This window comes from Phalaenopsis equestris, unplaced genomic scaffold (genome assembly GCF_001263595.1).
Source record: "Phalaenopsis equestris unplaced genomic scaffold, ASM126359v1 Scaffold000002, whole genome shotgun sequence".
In the NCBI taxonomy this organism is placed as follows: Eukaryota; Viridiplantae; Streptophyta; class Magnoliopsida; order Asparagales; family Orchidaceae; genus Phalaenopsis; species Phalaenopsis equestris.
In genome coordinates, this window is record NW_018164444.1 from 60,029,126 (window position 1) to 60,050,284 (window position 21,159).

The 21,159-nt window shown below is 32.6% G+C and overlaps 1 protein-coding gene across 1 annotated transcript; it reads right to left on the reverse strand.

Moving 5' to 3' along the window:
• Positions 1-15,956: 15,956 nt before the first annotated feature.
• On the reverse strand, positions 15,957-18,780 carry LOC110033314 (scarecrow-like protein 6). The gene is given in 2 exon segments (XM_020737247.1): positions 15,957-18,049; positions 18,051-18,780. Coding segments are annotated over 2 exon segments (2,139 nt in total). The 5' UTR covers positions 18,308-18,780; the 3' UTR covers positions 15,957-16,167.
• Positions 18,781-21,159: the final 2,379 nt, after the last annotated feature.

Consider the following 21,159-nt stretch of genomic DNA (forward strand, 5'->3'; position numbering starts at 1 on the left):
GTAACTATAAAATATCTAAAAATAAAACAAAAAAAGGTGAGGGACATCATAGAATGATCAAAAGTCTAGAAAATTAGAATAGAGAAAGTGTATCACAACCAAGATTTAATTACGAATGGGTTAATGTAATATGATAGATCTATGAATGTTTAGTTAATACTTGGGTGATATGCATTTGGCACTCTAGAGGTGGAAAATGATTCACCATGCTAGTGGTGATGTAATTTTTTTTTGGATTTTACACATTTTATGATGTGGATGAAATGAAGGAAAAATAAAAAAGAATGTATCAGAAAAGCTCATAAGAATTGATAACCTAGAGAACAAAAAAATTTTATTGAAGTGAGATTAAGTAAGAATAGAAACTAGTGAGCTTTACACTTCTTAAACTCTACCTCTAACTCTTGAATCAAGCCTTAAGAAAATATAGTATATTGGGAAATATGACTGCCAAAACAATTGAGAAGTGGATTTCCTTATAGGTAAGAAAATTAAAAATTTTGAAATCCATGAAAAATATGAAAATGCTAAGGGTGGAGGATATGTAATTAATAGGTCAATAATGACTAATCATAAGCTTTAATTATCAATGAATGAATGCCTTTAAATTCTTCTATGCTTAAAAGTTCTCAACCTTTTTTTCATTCAAGCTAACTTCCTTAGATTTTATATGGTCAAAGATGGGTTTATTTATGTCATATCACATGATACGCACAAATCATTGAAATACTTTTTGCATTTTTGATAAGCTTTCACATTGACAGCTACTCAATAGAAGTCTATAAATGACTTTGTATTTGTTATAGGGATTAATTTTTTGTATGATTTCTTATTTTTTCAAATTTAGATTGATATAAGAACTAAAGCTGACTTACTCACAACATGGTTTGTAACATAAAAATATCTATTGTGAGAAATCTATCATACCTAATTGCAGTGTAACAAAATAAATGGACCCTTAGCCAAATGTGTTGGTAAGTTATTTAGGAAGTTGTTGGCTTATGTTGATAGACTCCACTACCACCTTACCTAGATCAACATGCCCATAAATGTGATGATGAATTTCAAAATGTTATTTTCTTAAGTATTGGATATAAATTTTGTTAAGTATATTAAACTTATGTTTTCACACATAAAAGGAATATGGTTCAACTAAACCCATAATTCTTGATTTATTGCCTGATTATAGCAATTATGAAACCCAGCTACTTGTAATTACATACACAACCTTTGCAATGAATAATTAATATTAATTTACTTTCTGTTAGACTATGATATAAGTGCATTTATTTAAAACTAACATGTGTCTGAGGATCTTCTCTAATCAACTTTGCATATTTCAACTTGCACAAATTACATTCAAATATCTTTTAAGCTTAAATGATAAATCATTCCTAGGGCACAAAGATCATAATTTTGGTGTTTTTATGTATCTAAATTCATTTATGATATTCATATGCGATGCTTTAGAATATGCTTAAAATTTAGCATAAAATCCTATACAAAGCACATTATCCAGCCCACCGGCTAGCAAGTATAACAAAATTTAGCTTACTGACTAACAAGTATAACAAAAATCCCATTATTTCTCTATAATCTTTTATCTTTACTTACTAATTACATATTTATCTAATTTAGTCATTATGATCATTGTTGTAACAATAGATTTGAATTTCATTAGAATATTCTTTTTAAATAAATCATGAATGTGCTGGATGTAAAACATAAATTTTTTTTCATCCTTTTATTTTAATTATAAACAGAAGTAGTTGATCTTTTATGTCAAGCTCAACATAAATTTCATGCACATTGTAGTTGAAAATTCATGACATTGTGAATCTTATGTGGATCCAAATAAAATATCATTCATGCATACTTTTTTCACAATTATATCATCTCCAATACACTTAACAAATAATATACCATGTATTTTTTATTTAATGATTACCAAAAAAATTTAAAAAAATATATTTAATTTCTCACACTATTTCAACTTTAATACATGATCTATAAATCTTAGTGGTTTCAAAATCAGAATATATATATATATATATATATATATATGTTTTAAGCAATGTTAATTTATTCTTATCTTGAGCAATGTTAATTTATTCTTATCGAAAGTTACATGTATAGATTCTTTTGTAGTTATCTTGAGCAATGTTAATTTATTCTTATCGAAAGTATAGATTCTTTTGTAGCTTGTAGTCGAGCTCTTCTCCTTAAAACTTTATAGACCTTATTATGATTTAATTATACATTTAACTTAATGTCAATTTAGTTAAAGTCTAGTTCGCATTCATTAGTATAAATCATTTACATATAAACACATAGAATTTGGCTTGAAATGGGCTTATGTTCATTAAAATTTAATAATGTTATTTTTTTATGATTAATCTAATGTTAACCCTCTTTAGTATACATTTTATATTTATTTTTTCACCCAAAATATACTTATGTAGGTGAAAAACTTCTCAGTATGTTCTAGTCATATCCAATATAGTTTTCTTCATCATTTATACTATACCGTTTTACTTTAGTATCATAAATATAGATAAACTTTGTTTAATACCAACTTCATCACAAAATATATCAAAGTTCTCATTCATAAACTCTTGGAGTAACTTGTAATTCTATAACAAATAATATGCTTTCTTTTTTAATCCACTTTACAAATTTATAAACACAATCAACACAACACTCATGCTAGCTACAAACAGAATATGGGTGTATTCATAATAAATAATCCAATACTCACAATTATAACAATATAACTGTTGTATTATTTCTTTAAACAAAAAATATTTGAAGTAGGTGAAAACTACTTAGCATTGTTCTTGTCATTTCCAATTTTTTCTAATTATTTCTATCTACTATGCCAATTTGTTATAGTGTCCTCGATGTATAGAAGCCATGAATAATGCAAATTTTCAACACAAAACATTTCATACTTCTATTCATAAACTCTCATTTATAGCTACTTCTAATTCCATAATAGATATTCCTCTTTCTTTTCAATATACTTCACAAATTTATGAAGTCACCACTATTGCTAGCTAAGAATACTATCAAGTAAACCTTAAATGATCATTAACTATTACTATCCATGCTTCTTTCCTCCTAAAATTGAGAGTACTATTGGTAAAACAAATTTAAGTAACTGTAAATGTCTAGAAGTAGTAAAGTTTGTGGGTTTATATGATGTATTGGTTTGCTTATCCAACTAATTGTCAATACAGAAAAGATGTTTTAAGTAATCTTGCTTGGGTAATCATTCTACCAAGCCTTATGTGAATAGCTTAGATAAAGTGACATATTTGTGTGATAAAACAGTATATGCTAAAGCAATAAATCTTCATAGTGTTATTTTAGCAATTTGAGGCTGCTGCAACAAATATATTAAATTCTCTCTCTCTCTCTCTCTCTCTCTCTCTCGATATATATATATATATATATATATATCATATATATGTCACTTTGTCTAAGCTATTCACATAAGACTATTATGTGCACTTGATCATTAAGCTTAATAAAATATTATGCAAGAAAAATTAAAGCTTGCACTCGTCATTGCAGAACTAACTGATATTGATTAGATTGTTTCCTAATCCATCAACTAACAAGATCATCTTAAAGGTATGAGAGTTTTAGTTAAAGATGTCAATTCTAATTATAAATTTTTAGTGTTATTTCCAAATGATTTTTATTTATCAATTTTTTTATTCCAAGTTTTTAATGTTCCTCCTATTTTATTCTTATGAGCTTCTTGAGCATTTTTTTGAATTAAAAAAAATTTTAAAGATGTATCTTTATTATCAGTACTAGATTGTGACAAGGCATTATCACTATCACCATGACATCAAAGTTCAATATCCTTTTATTTTCTTCTTATGCATTACTTTTTCACTGAAGTTTTTTTTTTTTTTCATTAGCTACTAAAAAATCATGCAGGTGTTCAATTCAGTTAAATTTTAAATTATTACTTATGAAAATCCATTACTTTAGAACTTCATTATTTTGGCAAACATTGAAGATATCATTTGACTTTTCTCTATTTGTGTGCTCCTTACCAAATGTTTGGATATTATTGATTCTTTGTGAATGTCTTGAATACATTTATAAATTTATCTCTTGGCTCCAACCAAGAATATTTAAATAATTTATCAAGATTTTAATTATAATTTCCTCTACCGCTTAGATCCCTTTGTAATTAATCCTGAACTAATCACATATGTCTTTCCTTATTTTCAAATTATTACTTTTCATATAGTCATCATACTTTAAAGAAAAATATTATAACGCATTTATCCTTGAGTAATCCAAACTCTAATTTAGTAGGAAACCACTGTTTTATAGGATTAGATATCACTTTCTCATCTACTATGATGATAGGACAATTATTCCATTCAAGGTGAAGTTATATGTCCCAATCATGTAAAATGATTAAATAATATCATCACTTTTATTTTTTAGAAGTCAAATGATATGTCATCAAATTGAGGTTTCATTAGTAGAATAATCTTCACTAATTTTAACTAAGGTGCGATTAAATAACTAATTTTATTTTATTCTTATTTCTTAACATAAACACTCTAAGGATTACTCGTCAATGTTAGTTCTACGTGGGCTCAAGAGAAAGCCTATAGCTTAAAATAACGAATGCTAGTTTTACATGTGCTCAAGAGAATGAGAGGCTTTCAAATACTTTTTATTAAATATTAAAAAATAGTATTTATAGTAAAATTCATATTAATGAAATAATAAGAACTAAGCGCACATGAATCGAGTGATAGAGATGCTCATGAGAAAATATCCAATCAAACACGAGCTAATTTTAATATGCTTTGACTGTAATCTCCCTCCAAGGCTAGGTGCACACTACATCTAGGCTTTGTTTGCAAAGCTTATGTTAAAAAAAATCCTCCTTTGCCTGATGGAGAAGCCTTTACATGATTCATACTCCTAGGAAAATTTTCTTATCTCCTTATTATGGGCAATGACACCCCTTTAAATTTCATCTCTTAGGATACATAGCCAATTTATGAAAAAAAATAAGAGAAAATAAGGGGTATTTGGTTTACTAAAAGAAGGAATACATTATAAAATAAATAGAATGTAATTAAAATGTACCGTATTTGAAATACTTGTAGTAGTTTCAATTGGTGTAGAGTAAATATAGGATATGATATTTTTGTGTTTTGTTTGAAGAAAAATGAAATCAATAAAGAACATCTTCAACAAAAGTGATGATGGTTATTGATGGTTTTGATGCTTGCGACTAGTGACAGATGGTGATGGAGGCAACAAAGAGCAGAGGTGACTAATGGTGAGTGGTAGTGGCCAATGGCTAGCAATCATGATGGTGGGCGATTGGTAGCCTCCTATTTGTAATGTATTTTACAATTTTCCTAATCTAATGAATTCATAATACAATGATTTTGATTTGTATGTTGAATTCCAAAGTTACCAAAATTTTACACTGCATTCTATTTTCATTCAAACAAATGTAAGAATTTTAAAAACAATGCATTTGGTTTACTTTACATCACTAACACAAGGAACTTATCTGTCAAAAAAAGTAGAAGTAAAAGTGAAATGATAAGCATGTTAATGTAATATTGCATGAAGAAAAATAAGCTCAATGAAAAAAAAAATATTAATAATAAAGAAAATCAATCAAAGGATAATTAACTTCTCTCAATAGGATGCAGAATTTTCAATGTTCATATATTAAAAAGGTTGGTAGGCATCCTTGAAATGGATGGTCTATGACCTCATGTAAGTATTGGTTTTATATTAACTATAGAAGAAGATACAATATGTAGAGCTCTATAGTTTAAAATATATAATTTAAAAATATTAAATAATATTTTTATAAATTTTTATTTGTAGCTACATCAAAAATCAATAACTATATTAGCATTTCTTATACCAAAATAACATTAAGAATTTTATGTCCAAAACAAAAATATTTTTGGAATATAAAACAAAGTTGAATTCAGAACTAACTAATTCAAATGTTGATAAATATATCTTATGTAGTATGTAAAATGAAAGAAATAAAATTTAAAACGTTAAAGGGCCTTCATTAGCATTAACAAACCTCCATAATGTCAATATACCTCTACAAAGTCTTATGCCCCTATGTAAAGAAAAAAAAACTCTTGATTCTTAAGAAATAAATCTAATGAATCTCCAGTAAAGTTTACAGCCCTCTGCATAGTAATTTGTGAGTATTCATGAAATTTTATTTACTATCACTAATGCAAATTCTAGAAAGAATTAAATCTTAAATCATAGTCTTCTGAGCTCACCTTTATCTTGTTTGCTTCCTTATCTTATAAGTATTTTTGTATATTATTTTGTGAAACTCATACACATAAATGACAATAACTTTTCTTATTTGGAGCCATATCTCCATATGATCAAATGTCATAATGGTGTACCAATTTTCTGCATAATCTCAAATGGAATCATCAGTAATAATTTCTTTGTGTATTTATAACCATTAAAATTATAAGCACAATTTGAGTCAAAGAAATTTCATTAATAATTATGAATGAAAGTGGCTCTTAAGAAGGGTTGTTTAAGATTAGATTGGAGATCTCTATCAATTCCTTTAAGAGGTGGAAGGGTAAATTCTTAGTATAAGTTACTTCGACAATTAAAAATAGAGTTTTGCTTGTAAAAAGTGTTATTCAAGTAAAATAGAGAGGCAAGATAACAAATCATATACATAAGTGGTTTAGCTAGATATAATTCATTGATTGTAAAGGGGAAAGAGAAGAATCTCTACCATATTGGATGGTGTAAAATAAAAGCAATCAAAGCCAATATAATCTTGATCTCTCCAAGTTATAATGGAAGAGTTAAATCTCATAAAACAATATAAAGAACTATCGTTAATGTAAAAAAAAAAAAGTTTTTATAGTAAAGGAAGTGATGTTGCGATGGAAAGTGATTAACAAGCCATATGTAACTAGTATCAAACTTAGCTAAATGAATTTGGAAGTATGGCCTCTACATTAAGACCACTGGTGCAAGTTAGAATCAATTTATCTATCAGAGGGTACCTCTGCTCAAGTTTATTAAGGTTATGACATGATATACATACTAAAATTCTCTCTCTACTTTTTGCATATGGAGGAAGCTTATTGTAGTCATACAATACCTGAATGTAATTGTAATGTCTTCTCATATTGGAGACTTATGAGGACCAACAATGATATCAATGCATGTTTGATCTCAATGAGTGCTTCCTCACGCTTAGTTTTCCATTCAAATGTCTGACAAAAATTTTTGCCTTAAATTTAAAATGAATATGATTAATACAATAACCTTGTAGTCAACATTCCAGCTTCCTTAAGTGAGCATGATGACATGGCCTCCAAAATCCTTTTGACCGCACTAGGATTAAACAATATTATGCTATCTTTTATAATCATCCTTAGGAAATTATTAAAGTTGGTTCCAAATATGTATTTAGTCATATTTAACTTCTAAGTACACCTCATTAGGGTAAACAATATCTCCAATAGATCTTATAAGAGTTAGACAAATGACTATTCTTCTCTAGTACGTCATCTCTATTGCTAAATCACATTTTCATGAGGCATTAATAAGTGCCTCATGCATTATTTCATCCAAACTAGTATCATCGCATAAGAAATTATTATTCATAAGTAATAAAACTCAACTTCACCTAATTAGTCTTACCCAGATTTATTTTATTGTAGCTAGAGAAAGCATTTTGGATGCTCAAAGATATGTCTCCAACTATCAAGCCCACCAACATGTTTACACTAGGTAATGAGTAAATGTCATTTGTGTTATCATTATTTTGTTTATTGAGTTATGCACATATTGATGACTTGAAAAGTTGCAGTGAAGCAAGTCAATTGTATCACCCAAGCATATATGTCAAGTAATAACGCAGTTAAGGATTACAACATATCGATCTCACGAGGAAAGTGTTAAGAATTATTCTGGAGGGTGAATCTCTAGTTTACTAAACTTCTAAACCTAGTTTAGTGTGATCAAAGCAAGGTATGAATTCCTAAAATCCTATTAAAAATAGAAATATAATAGCAAGGTTGGAAAATAGAGAAAAATGATAGAAGAGAAAACTTAGGATTCTTCACGAGATGTGAGGCTCGCACCTCTATGATTCAAATATTGTGGTAGTTTGTGGTCTTCCTAGACTTTCCCCAATGTGATGGTTGTCAACAGGGATCAATGTCGTGTTTATGTCTATGCTTAGGTAAAGAAAAGGACTAGAATCCATGAAATTGACGCTTACTCAATGCCCACGACATTTTGTAATACTTTTTTGTTCCCCTTTCTAGGTTACAAAATCTTGATAAAATACATTTATTGTTACCTAAATTTTGTGGTTAATCATTTCATTCTTCTGCACAACTGATAGGAGTGACAAATCACAAAATATGTTAACCATTTGAATAGATCATATCATGAGTAAATGAAACAAGATGACTAACACAACAATGATAAGCCTTGATTCCTCTAGAAAATGATACATGGAAAAAAATCTTCTGAGAAAATCACGAAAACCACAATTCATACATCACTGAGGCGCGAAAAGAAAATTAGACACACAAGATTGAAAGAACTATGGAAAATAAATTCATAGAAATCATTATTGTAAGCATAACTCAAAAGTAAAAACTTACAAGATGAATTGTTCTCTTTTTCATAGTAGTAATCCTTTCTCTCATACAATCCTCTTCAAACAACATAAGAAAATACAAAGGAAAAAAGCAAAGAAAATAGCCCTTGGGGCCTCAACCTTAATAATGGAAGAAGAAGATTCTTAAGGGAGAGCTCTCAACCCCCCAAATGTTGTCTCCAATCACCTCACAATGCCTAGCCTTCATTCAAGAAGCTCTAGTATCTTCCTTTATAGTCCAGATCTTGAATTTAGCAAGAAAATGCTTTCCAAAAAGATTTCTTGCTCTGTCAGCATTGTGACAGTTCATTTCAACTTGCTCACACCAGACACCATGATCGGGTGACGTGATCACAGTGACCCTCTGAAGAAGCAGTGTGGTCACGCCTAATTTGGACATGGTCATGCGACTATGGTCAATGGGGCGACGTGGACACATCCCTTCCAGGCATGGTCATGCCACTGTCGGCTGCTTTTGGCCTTTTTTTTCTTTATTCCTCTTGCTCTGAAATGTACGTACAATCTCATGTATCCTACAGAATATCATCAAAATCCTTCCACAAGTGTAAATACATGATAAATAAGGCAAAATTGTAGGTAAAATGTAGGGATAAAAGCGGGAAAATTGACTCATGTCACATGTCCTATCTTTTTTATTGTCATTCTTAATTATGGCAATATTAAAGACCCATTCAAGTTACATGACATTCCTTTTGAATTCAAAAAGTAGCATCTCAACTTCCTCCAAAATTTCACTAAAGGGTTGAGCTTCTTTTATCAGTTGGCTTATTTTCAGTAGGTGAGATATATTGTCATGAGACATTAGGAAAGACTTACAAGCAAGGACATCTCTATTCTTTCTAATACAATTATAAGAAATGTACCTTTATATAAAATATTAATGTTAAAAGTATGCATGGACTCCTTAGCAAGGTTAAAGTAGACTTCATAGATTTTCTCAACCATCTAGTTATGTAGTTAGTCTACTATCTTCTATATCATACTAAAATAACATTTTTAAGTGGCTGCAAAGTCTTCCACAATTATTGTGAGGCCATCTAGAGTAAGAAATCACACAAAGGTCGTACTAACACCATAATCACGAAGGCATGCCTGGAGAATGATAAAAAAATATTCAGGTCGTGTTTGACACTGCTGGGGATGACCTTAAGGATAGTCACCTCCTTCTAACCTCCTTTGCCCATAATTAAAGCATATAAGGTCACTTCATATTCCATACAAGTTAACAAAGCATCCAAATTTATCTAGTTCTATTAAGTGTTAGAAAAAGATATTGAATGACTTGCCCATATAGATAAGGGCATCCATCTCCTTATAATAAATCATCATTATCCATGTGATAGTGGTTTAAATAAGGAAATTTCAAGTGGAAGAGAGTGTCAATATTAATGAATAAAATAATTAAATAAATAGAACTGATAATAAATTTCACATTTAGAAATTGATTTGTTATCAACTTCCAGATTGAGTGCCTTCAAATTCAACACAACAAGCTATCACATCAATTTGATTAATGATGAAAATTTATTAGCAATTCTACTTTAATTATTTTTTTTCCATTAAGCAATGTTGGCAACCCTAGTAACCTTCTTTTATATAATTACTATTATGAGTGCAAAAATTTCTATATTTCATGGTAGGATTGTGCACATGGATATGAAAAATCACTATATTCATGATTTTTTCTACTACCATGTTTATGATTTAATTACATGAATGGATTAATATATTATATTTTAGAGGATAATGGTTCATTCATTTACTAAGCCATTGACAATATATGTGCACAATGCCTATGAGTAGTGTCTAGGTTTGCATAGGATTTGAATTCATGCATGATAGTTTCTTATAAACATTGATTTATCTAAATGATGTTGATAAAAATCATCTTTTTTAAAATTGTTATCATATTTTATATAGAGTCTTACAGGTTCTTGTGTTTAGTCCTCTTAGATGGCAATCTCCTTATTACTTTTGTAGCAAGAAGGATGAGCTAAAATGCTCTACTATAACGAGGGTAATGTTTTAAGAAATATATTCTAAGTTATATTTACAAGTTCATCAAAGTTGTTAAAGATAAATGTGAGTCTTTTAAGGTTCTAGTGAAAGCAATTTAGTTTAGATGCTCATGACATAGAACTATATGATTTATAGAGGAGGATTCAAATGAAATTATGACTACTTAACTATAAAATACATGCATGTGCTATTATCGACTAAAGTCGATGCTTTTTTAATCATTGTGTAAGCCCAAAAAAACGATTAAAGGTTTTTATGTTTTTTTTCCTATTGTTGCTACATGTAAGCCCAAAAAAACGATTAAAGGTTTTTATGTTCTTTTTCCTATTGTTGCTACATAGGGCTGTAAATGCGCCGAGCTTGAGTGAGCTCAGGATAGGCTCGTGTTCGGCTCGTTAAAAAATGCTCGTGTTCGAAATAGGATCGTGAACAATGTGTTTGTGTTCGTCTCGATTTAAATATTCGTGTTCGTGTTCGGCTCAAACTTGGCTCGTTAAAATTAAATTGATAAAAATAAATGTAGAGTGTTGGATTCAAATATGGAAAAAATGTATGCAAAATAAGACACATAACCACATTACCGCACGAGTTATTATGATTTAAACTTAGATATAAATATATGTATAATACTATTATATAAATAATACATGTAATATATTATTATATAAATAATTATATAACTTTTTTTTTATTTTAAGCTAAAACGAGCCGAACACGAGCAAACAAAGAGTTGTTCGTGTTCGGCTCGTTTATAATTCGAGCTTTAAAAACTCTTTCGTGTTATGCTCATTTACTTAACGAACGAGCCGAACACGAGCTGTTCACGAACAACAAGCTTTTTTGACCGCCCTATTGCTACATTAGCATAGTATCTTAAGGCCCCAATTAATGAGACCTTCTGCATGTCCATGAAGTCCTCGATGAGTTCAAAGTGAATTGTTATAAGAGGCTAAGAAAAGTAATTATTGGATGCCCCTTTTTGTAAAACACATTGCTGGGGTGATTACCTTAAAATTGATTCTTAATAGTAATAATATAAGAATAGTTTAGCATGTTTTAAGCTTCGTGATTTGAGCAATTAAAAATACATTTATCCAAGTGTAATTGCTATTTTTGAGGCATTAAGAGATTTTGGGCACTGTAGCATATAGTTTATCTTGTTCTAAACTATGTGCTTTGTGCAATAAAAGAAATACCCGATCTAAGCTTAATAAGAGAAATTTGAGATAATAAGAGAAATTTGGAGCACCATTTCAACTTCTAATAAGATGAGTTTGTAGAACAAATTTTGACCTCCCTTGTGTTGTAATGGGAGAAGCCAGACTTATTTTAAAATTCAAGATAAGATGGGTGGTTTATGCACATAGATAAGAATAAATTATAGTTTTAATCCCACATCTTGTTGACAAATTATATATCCAAATCATCTTAATATATAAGGGAGTTCATACTTAAAGATAAATATCTAGAAATTAACAGAGATTATTATCTAAAACAACTTTAATGTTTATATGATACATATGTTTGGGTCTTATGGATGACCATTGTAGAGACTCTAATTGCCAAAATGTTTTTGTGGCTTGCTAAAATATTTCATCTCTATAAAAATTATTAACAACTAAACGCTTATTTAACTCTACTACATTGCATTATAAATTATAGACCAAAAGAAAAGGGAAGACAAGCATCGCATAAACAAGAGAAGAAGAAGCTTCATTCAGCAACTATAGCTCTGTGTTTCAGGTTCTGACAGCTGATGAGGAAGAAAAGAATGAAATACAAATCATATAGCATGTGAGAGGGACAAATACCATGTGGTATAGAAAGTAGACGTATTAGATTAAAGACAAATTAGCAGTGCTAAAAGTGGTACTGATTCATGTGGGCCCACACTAGTAGGTAGATCGTAGCCCCTAACTGCCGTTCAGTCAGTTGAACTGCTATATTAAACCAATGATAGATAGATGTACAAGCATTATTGTAGTTCTATCATGTTCAATGTACAGATAACTAATATCACATGAAACCACTGCACCTAATCAACAAAGAAATATTATTTGAAGTGAAATTTTGATCTGAATTTGTAATAATTAAAGAAATTTAAACAGTTTGGACATAATTTATTGTGAATTAAAATTTTATATAGCAATTGTCAGCCTTTAAACCAATGAATTTATATAACCATGCAGAAAAACTGCTGATAAAACTCATCTCATCTATTGATTTAAGTTTTGCCATCAAAAGGATTTTACAACAACAACAAACAACAAACAAAGCCTTAATCCGACTATCTACACGAATCCTTTTTCTCCATTGCCTCCTATTTAGTGTCATATTTTCTTCTAGTTCTAATAAATTAAAATCATTTTTTATAAAAAAACCCATGTCTTCCTTATTTTTCACATTTCCCAAAAATAACAATAACAATCAAAACATTTTATTTTCTTCACTAAAAGCTCAATTTTCAAATTTACGAGAGTGCGAACAAAAAAGAAGATATAATATTTTTAAATCATTAAGTTATATCTCATATCAACGTGCAGTGGTTGTTATACTAAAGTTCTTCAAAAAATATTCAGATAAATGCCACCAGCCTACCAATATATCAAGGATATAGTCCCTCGCACTATTATCTCTCTCTCTCTCTCTCTCTCTCTCTCTCTCTCTATCTATATATATCTATCTTTTTTTAAAAAAAAATAAGGAATGGCCGGAGGCTATTATACGAGCCTCGGTCATCCCTCATGCGCCTAAGAATTCGAGTACCACACCCTACACTCGGGGGGAATCGAGCCCCAGACCAGAGAGGAGTTACAACTGACAAGCAGATGTCTGAACAGCTGATTTGAGAGCACCTAAAAGAAACAAATAATTTTTTTTTTAGTAAATCTCAAGATTATAAGATTTGGGATGTTAAAAAAAAAGCTAATTTTATGTGGGATAAAGTAATAAGCATTATTAAACAAGTGGCAAAATACATAGAGAATCAAATGAAAAAGTTTTTTATCAATATAAATAATTGACGGTGGAATAATAATAATAAAAATATGTATATATATATATATAAAGATAAAAAGATATAGATATAGATGTAGAACATGATACAAAACCAAAAAGAATTGATAGAAATAATAATATCCTCTTAATGATCACATGGGGGTCATGGTTATCTATCTATCTGTATGTTACTAATCCACATTCCACAAAGCCTACCAGTAGGCGGAAATCTGAAAATGACTGCAAATGATTAAAAGCAGAGCATTAATAAACATATGGCATATAATTCCAGCAAGAAGAGCTGGAATAAGCCACTAACCCATACATCTTTCAGGACCACAACAACACCTTTCTTGGCCTTTGGAGGATATAAACGCACACTTTGAAAGACATAACCACAACCAAAAGAAAACAGCTTCAACTGCAATATTTCTGGCTGGACCAGACTAAAATTTTTTTGAATTTTTTTGTTTGAAGAACGAGCAATAATACCTCAAAAGCGATATGATTTTTGTTGAATTTGGCTCAAATGATGTGATGGCATATAATTTGACAAGCAAATTTTGTCTCGTTACTAGTTAGTTGGAAAATGAAAATAAAAGAATTAGGAATTCATTTGACATTGACATAAGGTTTATTCTATAAATACCAATAGCTTAGAAAATGAGAAGAAGCAAAAAAGTCAGCAGGAAATAATTGTGAAGAGCCACTAATTATAAAAGCTTCATTGATTTAACAAATTCATAACAAATTCCTGACAATAGTCAGATTGAAGAGTTTCCCATTTCACTTCAGAATTTCCACAGAAACATCATTAAACTCTATCAATGTTCTATGTGCATGTACAATACATTCATCTAAAATTTTACACAAATTAAAAGTAAGTAAGATAATCCCGCTTCTATAAATTTCATGCTTAAAAGGATTATTGTTGTTCTTCAAGGGTAGCCTTCCCTATAAATTTGTAATTTATCATCTTCATAGCCAGCCCTCATTGATGTAAATTTTAATAAACTCAAAACTTTAACTTTTATACATTTCCTAGTTTGAAACATTGGCAAATGATGATCGATTACAGCTTCCATCAACTCAGCCAAGCTGCGCTTATTACTGAAGAACTCAGCCAAGCTGCGCTTATTACTGAAGCAAATATCGAAATCAAATATGCCAATGAAATATAGTCCGACAAATCCATGTTATCATTTTCCTCTACTACAAATCATTACTGTTCAACTTTTGGTTATCATTCGACAAATCCAAGGATGTATTGACTTATCCTTTCCATAAATAAAAGACAAATAAGAATATCATTAGTTGCCAATTTAGTTCTTTGTATGATATCAAGAAGCAAGATAAACAAAACATGAGTTTTCAAAAATTTCATTAAATAGATGAATATTACATCTAATTAACCTTATACTGAGGTCATTCCAAATTCTCATCTGCCAAACTTTTCTAGCAGTATAGACCAAAATTCATCATTTTTTTTCAGTTTCAAATTTTCCACAGAATATTTATTCCTAAATCTCATAAAACATTATGGTGTGTGACTTTTCACCATCCATACAAATTTGCTTCCAGTAACATTCTCAAGTAGACATATAACCAGCCAACAGACTCTTTCCTGTATTGAGATTAATGAAGGCTTGATGAATGCAGGATTTCCATACCTACCACATAATTCTTATGTATTTCAGATCTGACAACTAATGTTCATTCTTTACATTAATAACATTTCAACTATGAATGAAAAAGTGTTTTCACATAAAAAGGTAGCAATAGTGGTATTTTTTATGCAATTTGAAAGTCTAGAGTGTTATTAAGTGTAAAAATAAAGTTTAGAAGTTAGACAGGTAAATACTTAGGAATTGTGTGGTATGCAAGTAAATGCCCATTGATGAGTTTACTCATAGTTAATTCTCTTCACGTATATGATGAAAATTACATGTGTTCAAATCAACAGCGCGAATTTTATAAGTTCTGCATGCAAAACAGTTCTCCACTAACCAAAGAGACTCTTAACACTTATAATTTGACGTAATACAAGGTTTACAGATTGTCAAAAAATAATTTAGTCGGATCAAAATAGATGGCATTAGATCTTCAACACAAGTAAAAAATTGTACAAAGACTATAAAAATCATAAATCTTATTACCTAATTCAAGATATATTTGCCAAAATTTAAAGTAAAAACTAAACCAGGCATTAACATTTGCAAAATACCGATTTTTTGGAGAATCAATCTGTCTAGAAAAGCAACAGACTCGGTAGATTAGATGATCCCATGATAAGGTAAAACCAATTAGGATACCGAAAAAAAGGGTTTTTGACCACAAAAGTTTCACAATTTTAGAATCTAACATGCCTTCAAAGGATTATAATTACCCTACTCTGCAACATGTGGTAAGAAATCCAACTAGGAGATACAAGTAGATTAAATATTTTAACACCTCCAAGCCGATACCGAAGCTAGCTCACCTCGTTGCCAATACAGGTAAAGTGCAGCTTGGCGCTTCTCAACATAGAACCCTCTAACCTGTACCCTTTTCAAGAGGCACTCCGCCTGAGTCTCTGTGAAGTTGCTGAACTGAAATGGAACAAACCCGGCTGAAGCAAAAAGAGTTCTCCATGGCAGCGTCTTCTCAGCAGTGCAGTGACGCCCAAGCACACAATTCTCAATTCTAGGTTGCAGAACAAACCTCTCTATCTTATTAGTCACATCCTGGTCAGTGCCTGCAGCGTCAAAGGAGTCTAGGAGAACTATGCAGGACTGCAGTGCATGAAGAAAGTAATGAGAGAAGACCAAGTCACCCCTATCACATCCTTGATCCATAGAAATGACAATCTTGGGCAGCAGCTGCTTGATAAGGCGAAGGAGAGTTGGAAAGGAATGGCCTTGCCAAGCTCCAACAGGAAGGTTCACAGCAATGGCCTCATTGCTACCAGCGGAGAGAACAAGAATCTCAGCAGGGTCGAAGGATTCTATGTTTGCTATGTTAATTTCAAAGGGGATGTTGAGGTCTGAAGCAAAATGGGAAAGATTTTCTTTGGTGAGATGGAGCTCCAGGGGGTGGAAGGCATAAGGGGAGACAAAAGCAGTAATTTTGAGAAGGGAAATGGCTGATGATGATGATCTACGCTGTGAAAGTTCCTGCATGAAGGAGGACCACTGCCCACCGACACCAATGTCAAAGTCGATTATGTGAATGCAATCACTTGTGCCAAGCTCCTCAAGAAGAGTCTGTGTGGCGGTGAAGTTAGTGAATTGCATGATGGGGGAGACCTCTGAGAAAGCCTTGTAAGCGCTGAGCTTGAGAACAACATCCAATGGAGAAGCCAATGGGGAAGTGAAAGGGGTTCTGCGGTGGTGAGGAGAAGAGGTGGCGGCTTGTGGATTCACGTAGTTTACCAGGAGTTGCAGAGCCTCCTTGAAGTAAAAGGCAGAGCGGAGGAAGGGCTTCCCAACTGCGGAAGGGAGCTGGTGATTGAGCCGCGCCAATATCCCATGTGCGCCGACCAAGTTTCCGGACTCAACGAACTCGGCCGCTTTCAAGAGCTGGTCGACTAGAGCCTGCTGGTGCTGCTGTTGAATAGCCATAGCCTCGTCCCCAGCTGATAGAGATTTGGGCTTCAGAGGTCGATGCTGAAGATGATACGGGACAGGGTGGAGCTGAGGAATGTTCAAGTTTTGGTTAGGCTGCGGCCGTACGAATAGCTCAGATCCGGCGCCCGGATGAGAATTGGGGAAAAGGTTCTCCGTCGAGGAGGAGAAAGATGGAAGTGGGACGAAGAAGGCTGGGTTTGCGGGAACCTGGTTTTGCTGGAACTGGTTAAGGAGGAGGTTTGAGCCAAAAAACTGTGGTTTTTCTTCGGTATGTTCTTGGAAGAACATTGCCGGAGGAATGGAGAAGGGCAGTGAGGTCGAAAAAATGTGATTTTTCTCCCCGGGAGCAGCATCAAGCTGTGGCGGCGTTGGATGGCTGCTAATGCTAGAGGCCGAAGCATTGTGCTCAAAACCAAAGCCAGGATCAATTAACCCGAAGCCAAGGCCATGGTTTCCGGTGTCAAATTCTGGCATGGGAGTTGGAGAAGAAAGCATTAGATGCTGTTGCTTCGCTGGGTCGTCTGGGTCTCCCATGATCCAGCGGAGAAAAGTCTGTTCTTGTCCAGGAGAAGCAGCGGATTCAGTAAGCATCGTATCCCAGTCCATCTCCAGTGACGCCGGAACTGGGTGGAGCTCCGGTGCCCACTCCTCTTTTCTCCCACCTTCTTCTCCGGCTGCGTTGGGCCATTTGATGGCAGGTTTGTCGGAAACCGCCGCCACCCGCCGCCACACCGGCGGTATCAGTGAAGCGTACGGCTCCGCCGCCGAGGGAAGAAGACAGCGTGGACGTGGAAGTCGGAGGACTCGGGCTTCTCTGATCCAGAACCGATTTTGGCTCCAAGATGACACCTTTCTTCCTCTTATGAACGCCGCTGTTCCAACAAACACCGTTTTTTTCTTCCGCTCGGGTTCCTCTTGCCTGTGATTCTGATACTAGCACCGTCCCCTTCCTCTGGTAGTTAAAGGGCAACCCCCTCATCTAATAATATAACCTCCGCATACAAGCAAGGAGCAAAACCCAACTCTTCTAACTCTCTCTCTCTCTCTCCCGATCAGACGAGCTCCATTTATCTTTTTTAAATCTGCTGCAAATCAGAGAAGAGAAGGTGGATTGGTTTGCAAGCGAACTTCAAAGCTTTTCTCCTCCGAAGAAAAACAAACAGAGGACTCTTCATCTGGTTCTCATGCTCTCATATCCCTCCCAAAGGATTGGAAATTACCACTCTTCATCTTCCCAGTTGCCTTGCTCCCCGACACCATTTTTTCTCTTTGCAGTTATTATTTTTCTCTATCACTCTCGTGAATGGTAGAGACTGGAGAGGGCTCAGAACTGGGTACTCTGTCCCTTCTTTCTCTCTCCTCCCCTTCTTCTCTATTTCCTCTGGCGTACAATAGACAAAAGTCCAATAGTGTTATTCACCGTCCCCTCTCTCTCTCTCTCTATGGTCCCTATCACCCTGCAGTTCATTTTCTCCATTTATTTGATTTCATCTTTCGGCCGGCTCCTGAGACGCCATGGGCCTCTGACCCACTGACCCGACTGTAAAAAATAATTTCATTTTAATTTTAATTAAAATAATAATTATAATATATTATACTTACATGAACTTTCAAAGAAGATAAACTATTTGAATTTATCTCTTTCAAGTGGGCTTTTATGTAATACTAGAACTCAATTGAATAAATCTGTTAGCAAAATCGTTTTCATTGAATACCTTTATTTCAAGGCCTTCAGCATGCTGACTAGCATGATTCCTCTCAATATCTATTTGAAGTTTAGTGTTGATATGTTATTTGTTGTTTAGATTAGAATGCTTTCAACGTCCATTTTAATGTCAATGGTCCTCTTAGATTATATTATTTAGCTTTCATATTAATTTTATTATCATGTACATTCATGACAGGTGCCTTAATCTCATTTTATTTTCTACACATTGTTATTGTGTATGGATATAGGATTGGATTATATTTATGTACATCACAATTGCTTTTTATTTTATTTTTTTGTTGGGGGCGTATTGCAAAATCTAAATGGAGCGGGGCATTGTCATATATTTTTTATTCATTTGAAATGACTATTTAATAACATTGGGTGATATTTATCTTAGTGTTCGTTTGCGCAGCTTATTCGCTGCGGGGCGTTTTCAAAACGTAGTCAAAGATGTTTGTTTCACTCGTTTAGGTTGTGTTCCGCGTTACGCAGAAATTGTTTTCTTTTAAATGTCGACCATGTTTGGGAGAGAAAGTTATCTCCTTTGCCCTTCTTGCGGAAGCATGGAGGAGGCACTACGAACGGCCGCCTAGTCACATTTAACGTCTACTCTCAGCTTGAAACCCTCGACTGAGACCCTCCACATCACTTCGTGAACGAATGAACCCTCTCGATACAGTCACTAGAGCTAGTTGCCCCAAACAGTCCCTTAATTGCCCGATTCCTCTTTCCCATTCGAGTCTACTTCTTCCTCTAAGTGATCGTGATGGAGTGGTCATGCTTTGACGACGGCGATGTGGAGGTAGAAAGGTTGTTCATCGGAGCCGGTTGCAACCGTGTGGTGATCAACGCCTCTTGGAGAGCCTCTGACCTGGTCGCCTTCGGTCCTCAGGACGTCGTCGGTGTCTTCTATTCCAAGGTTTGCTTCGTTTAGTATATACGGCTTCTGATAAGGAAACTATGTTTATTTTGAGTATTTTTTTTCTCCGTTGGTTTCTGAGAGTGCTCAAATTTTGACAACTCTTCCTATTGGCACAAATGTTTCGAATATTTTTCTATATCTTAAAGATATGATTTTGATTTATGGTCGTTTAGGTAAATGCTCAAAATGGTTTTTTGCTTTTAGAAACATGATGTTTGAGTTGAAAACTTGGGAAAGACCTTTCTTGCGAGCATTTGACTGTCTTAATTCCAGAAAGATAAGATATGATTTTTAAGTTGGAAATCTGGGAAAAGATGTTTCTTGTAAGCTCTTGAGCTTTTTGATTCCACTCAATGGATGAGTTTAGAAAGTTATAACGTTTTGAATTCAATTTAAAATTGAGTATTTGAATTCAAAGAGCGAATGACATTGGAGAAAGTTTAGGAAGGCCAATTAGAAATTCAATATTTAAAATTTATGTTTGAAATTGAGTTCCATATTTTGAAACCTAAATTTCAACCGGAAGATTTTGACGAGAAAATGAAAAGGGGGTTGAAATTTTGATTTAAATTATCATTTTAATATATATATATTTTTTTTCCATCAATCTTGATACTCACTGTTAAGTGTGGGTTGTTTCTTATTTCTTTTTATTGTTCTGTATTAGTTTTCTATTTTTATAGTATCAAATATATTGACAAGACAGTTTTGTTGCAAATAACATTACTTAATAGGGATAAAATGATCATTTATTCATAAATAACTGCAAATAAATTGTTTTCAAACAGCTTCCCCAAACAACCAACCAGCTTATCCGAATAAGCTGCTGATCAGCAGATTATTCAATAAGTTGCAGCTGACCCAAACAAACTCTTAGTGTTTTTGTTTGAATTATCAATAGCATTAGGTTCTCGTAAAATTTTTCTTTCTTTATAAAGTTAACCAAACTATTATGTCATCTTACAATAATCCTTGATGAACAAAATCAAAATGTGTAGTGTTTGGGCCAATTTCTGGAAAAACGAAAGAAAATTATACTCCTATTAACTATATGTGTATATATTGTAAGCATATAGTGCAATATTGAAAGATAGTCAGAACCAATATAATTTTTGGCAGGATAATCCATTAGAAATAAGTGAAAATTATTGACAAAATAATCAGTCATAAATTTTTCAAATAAAACACTTAGAAAAGT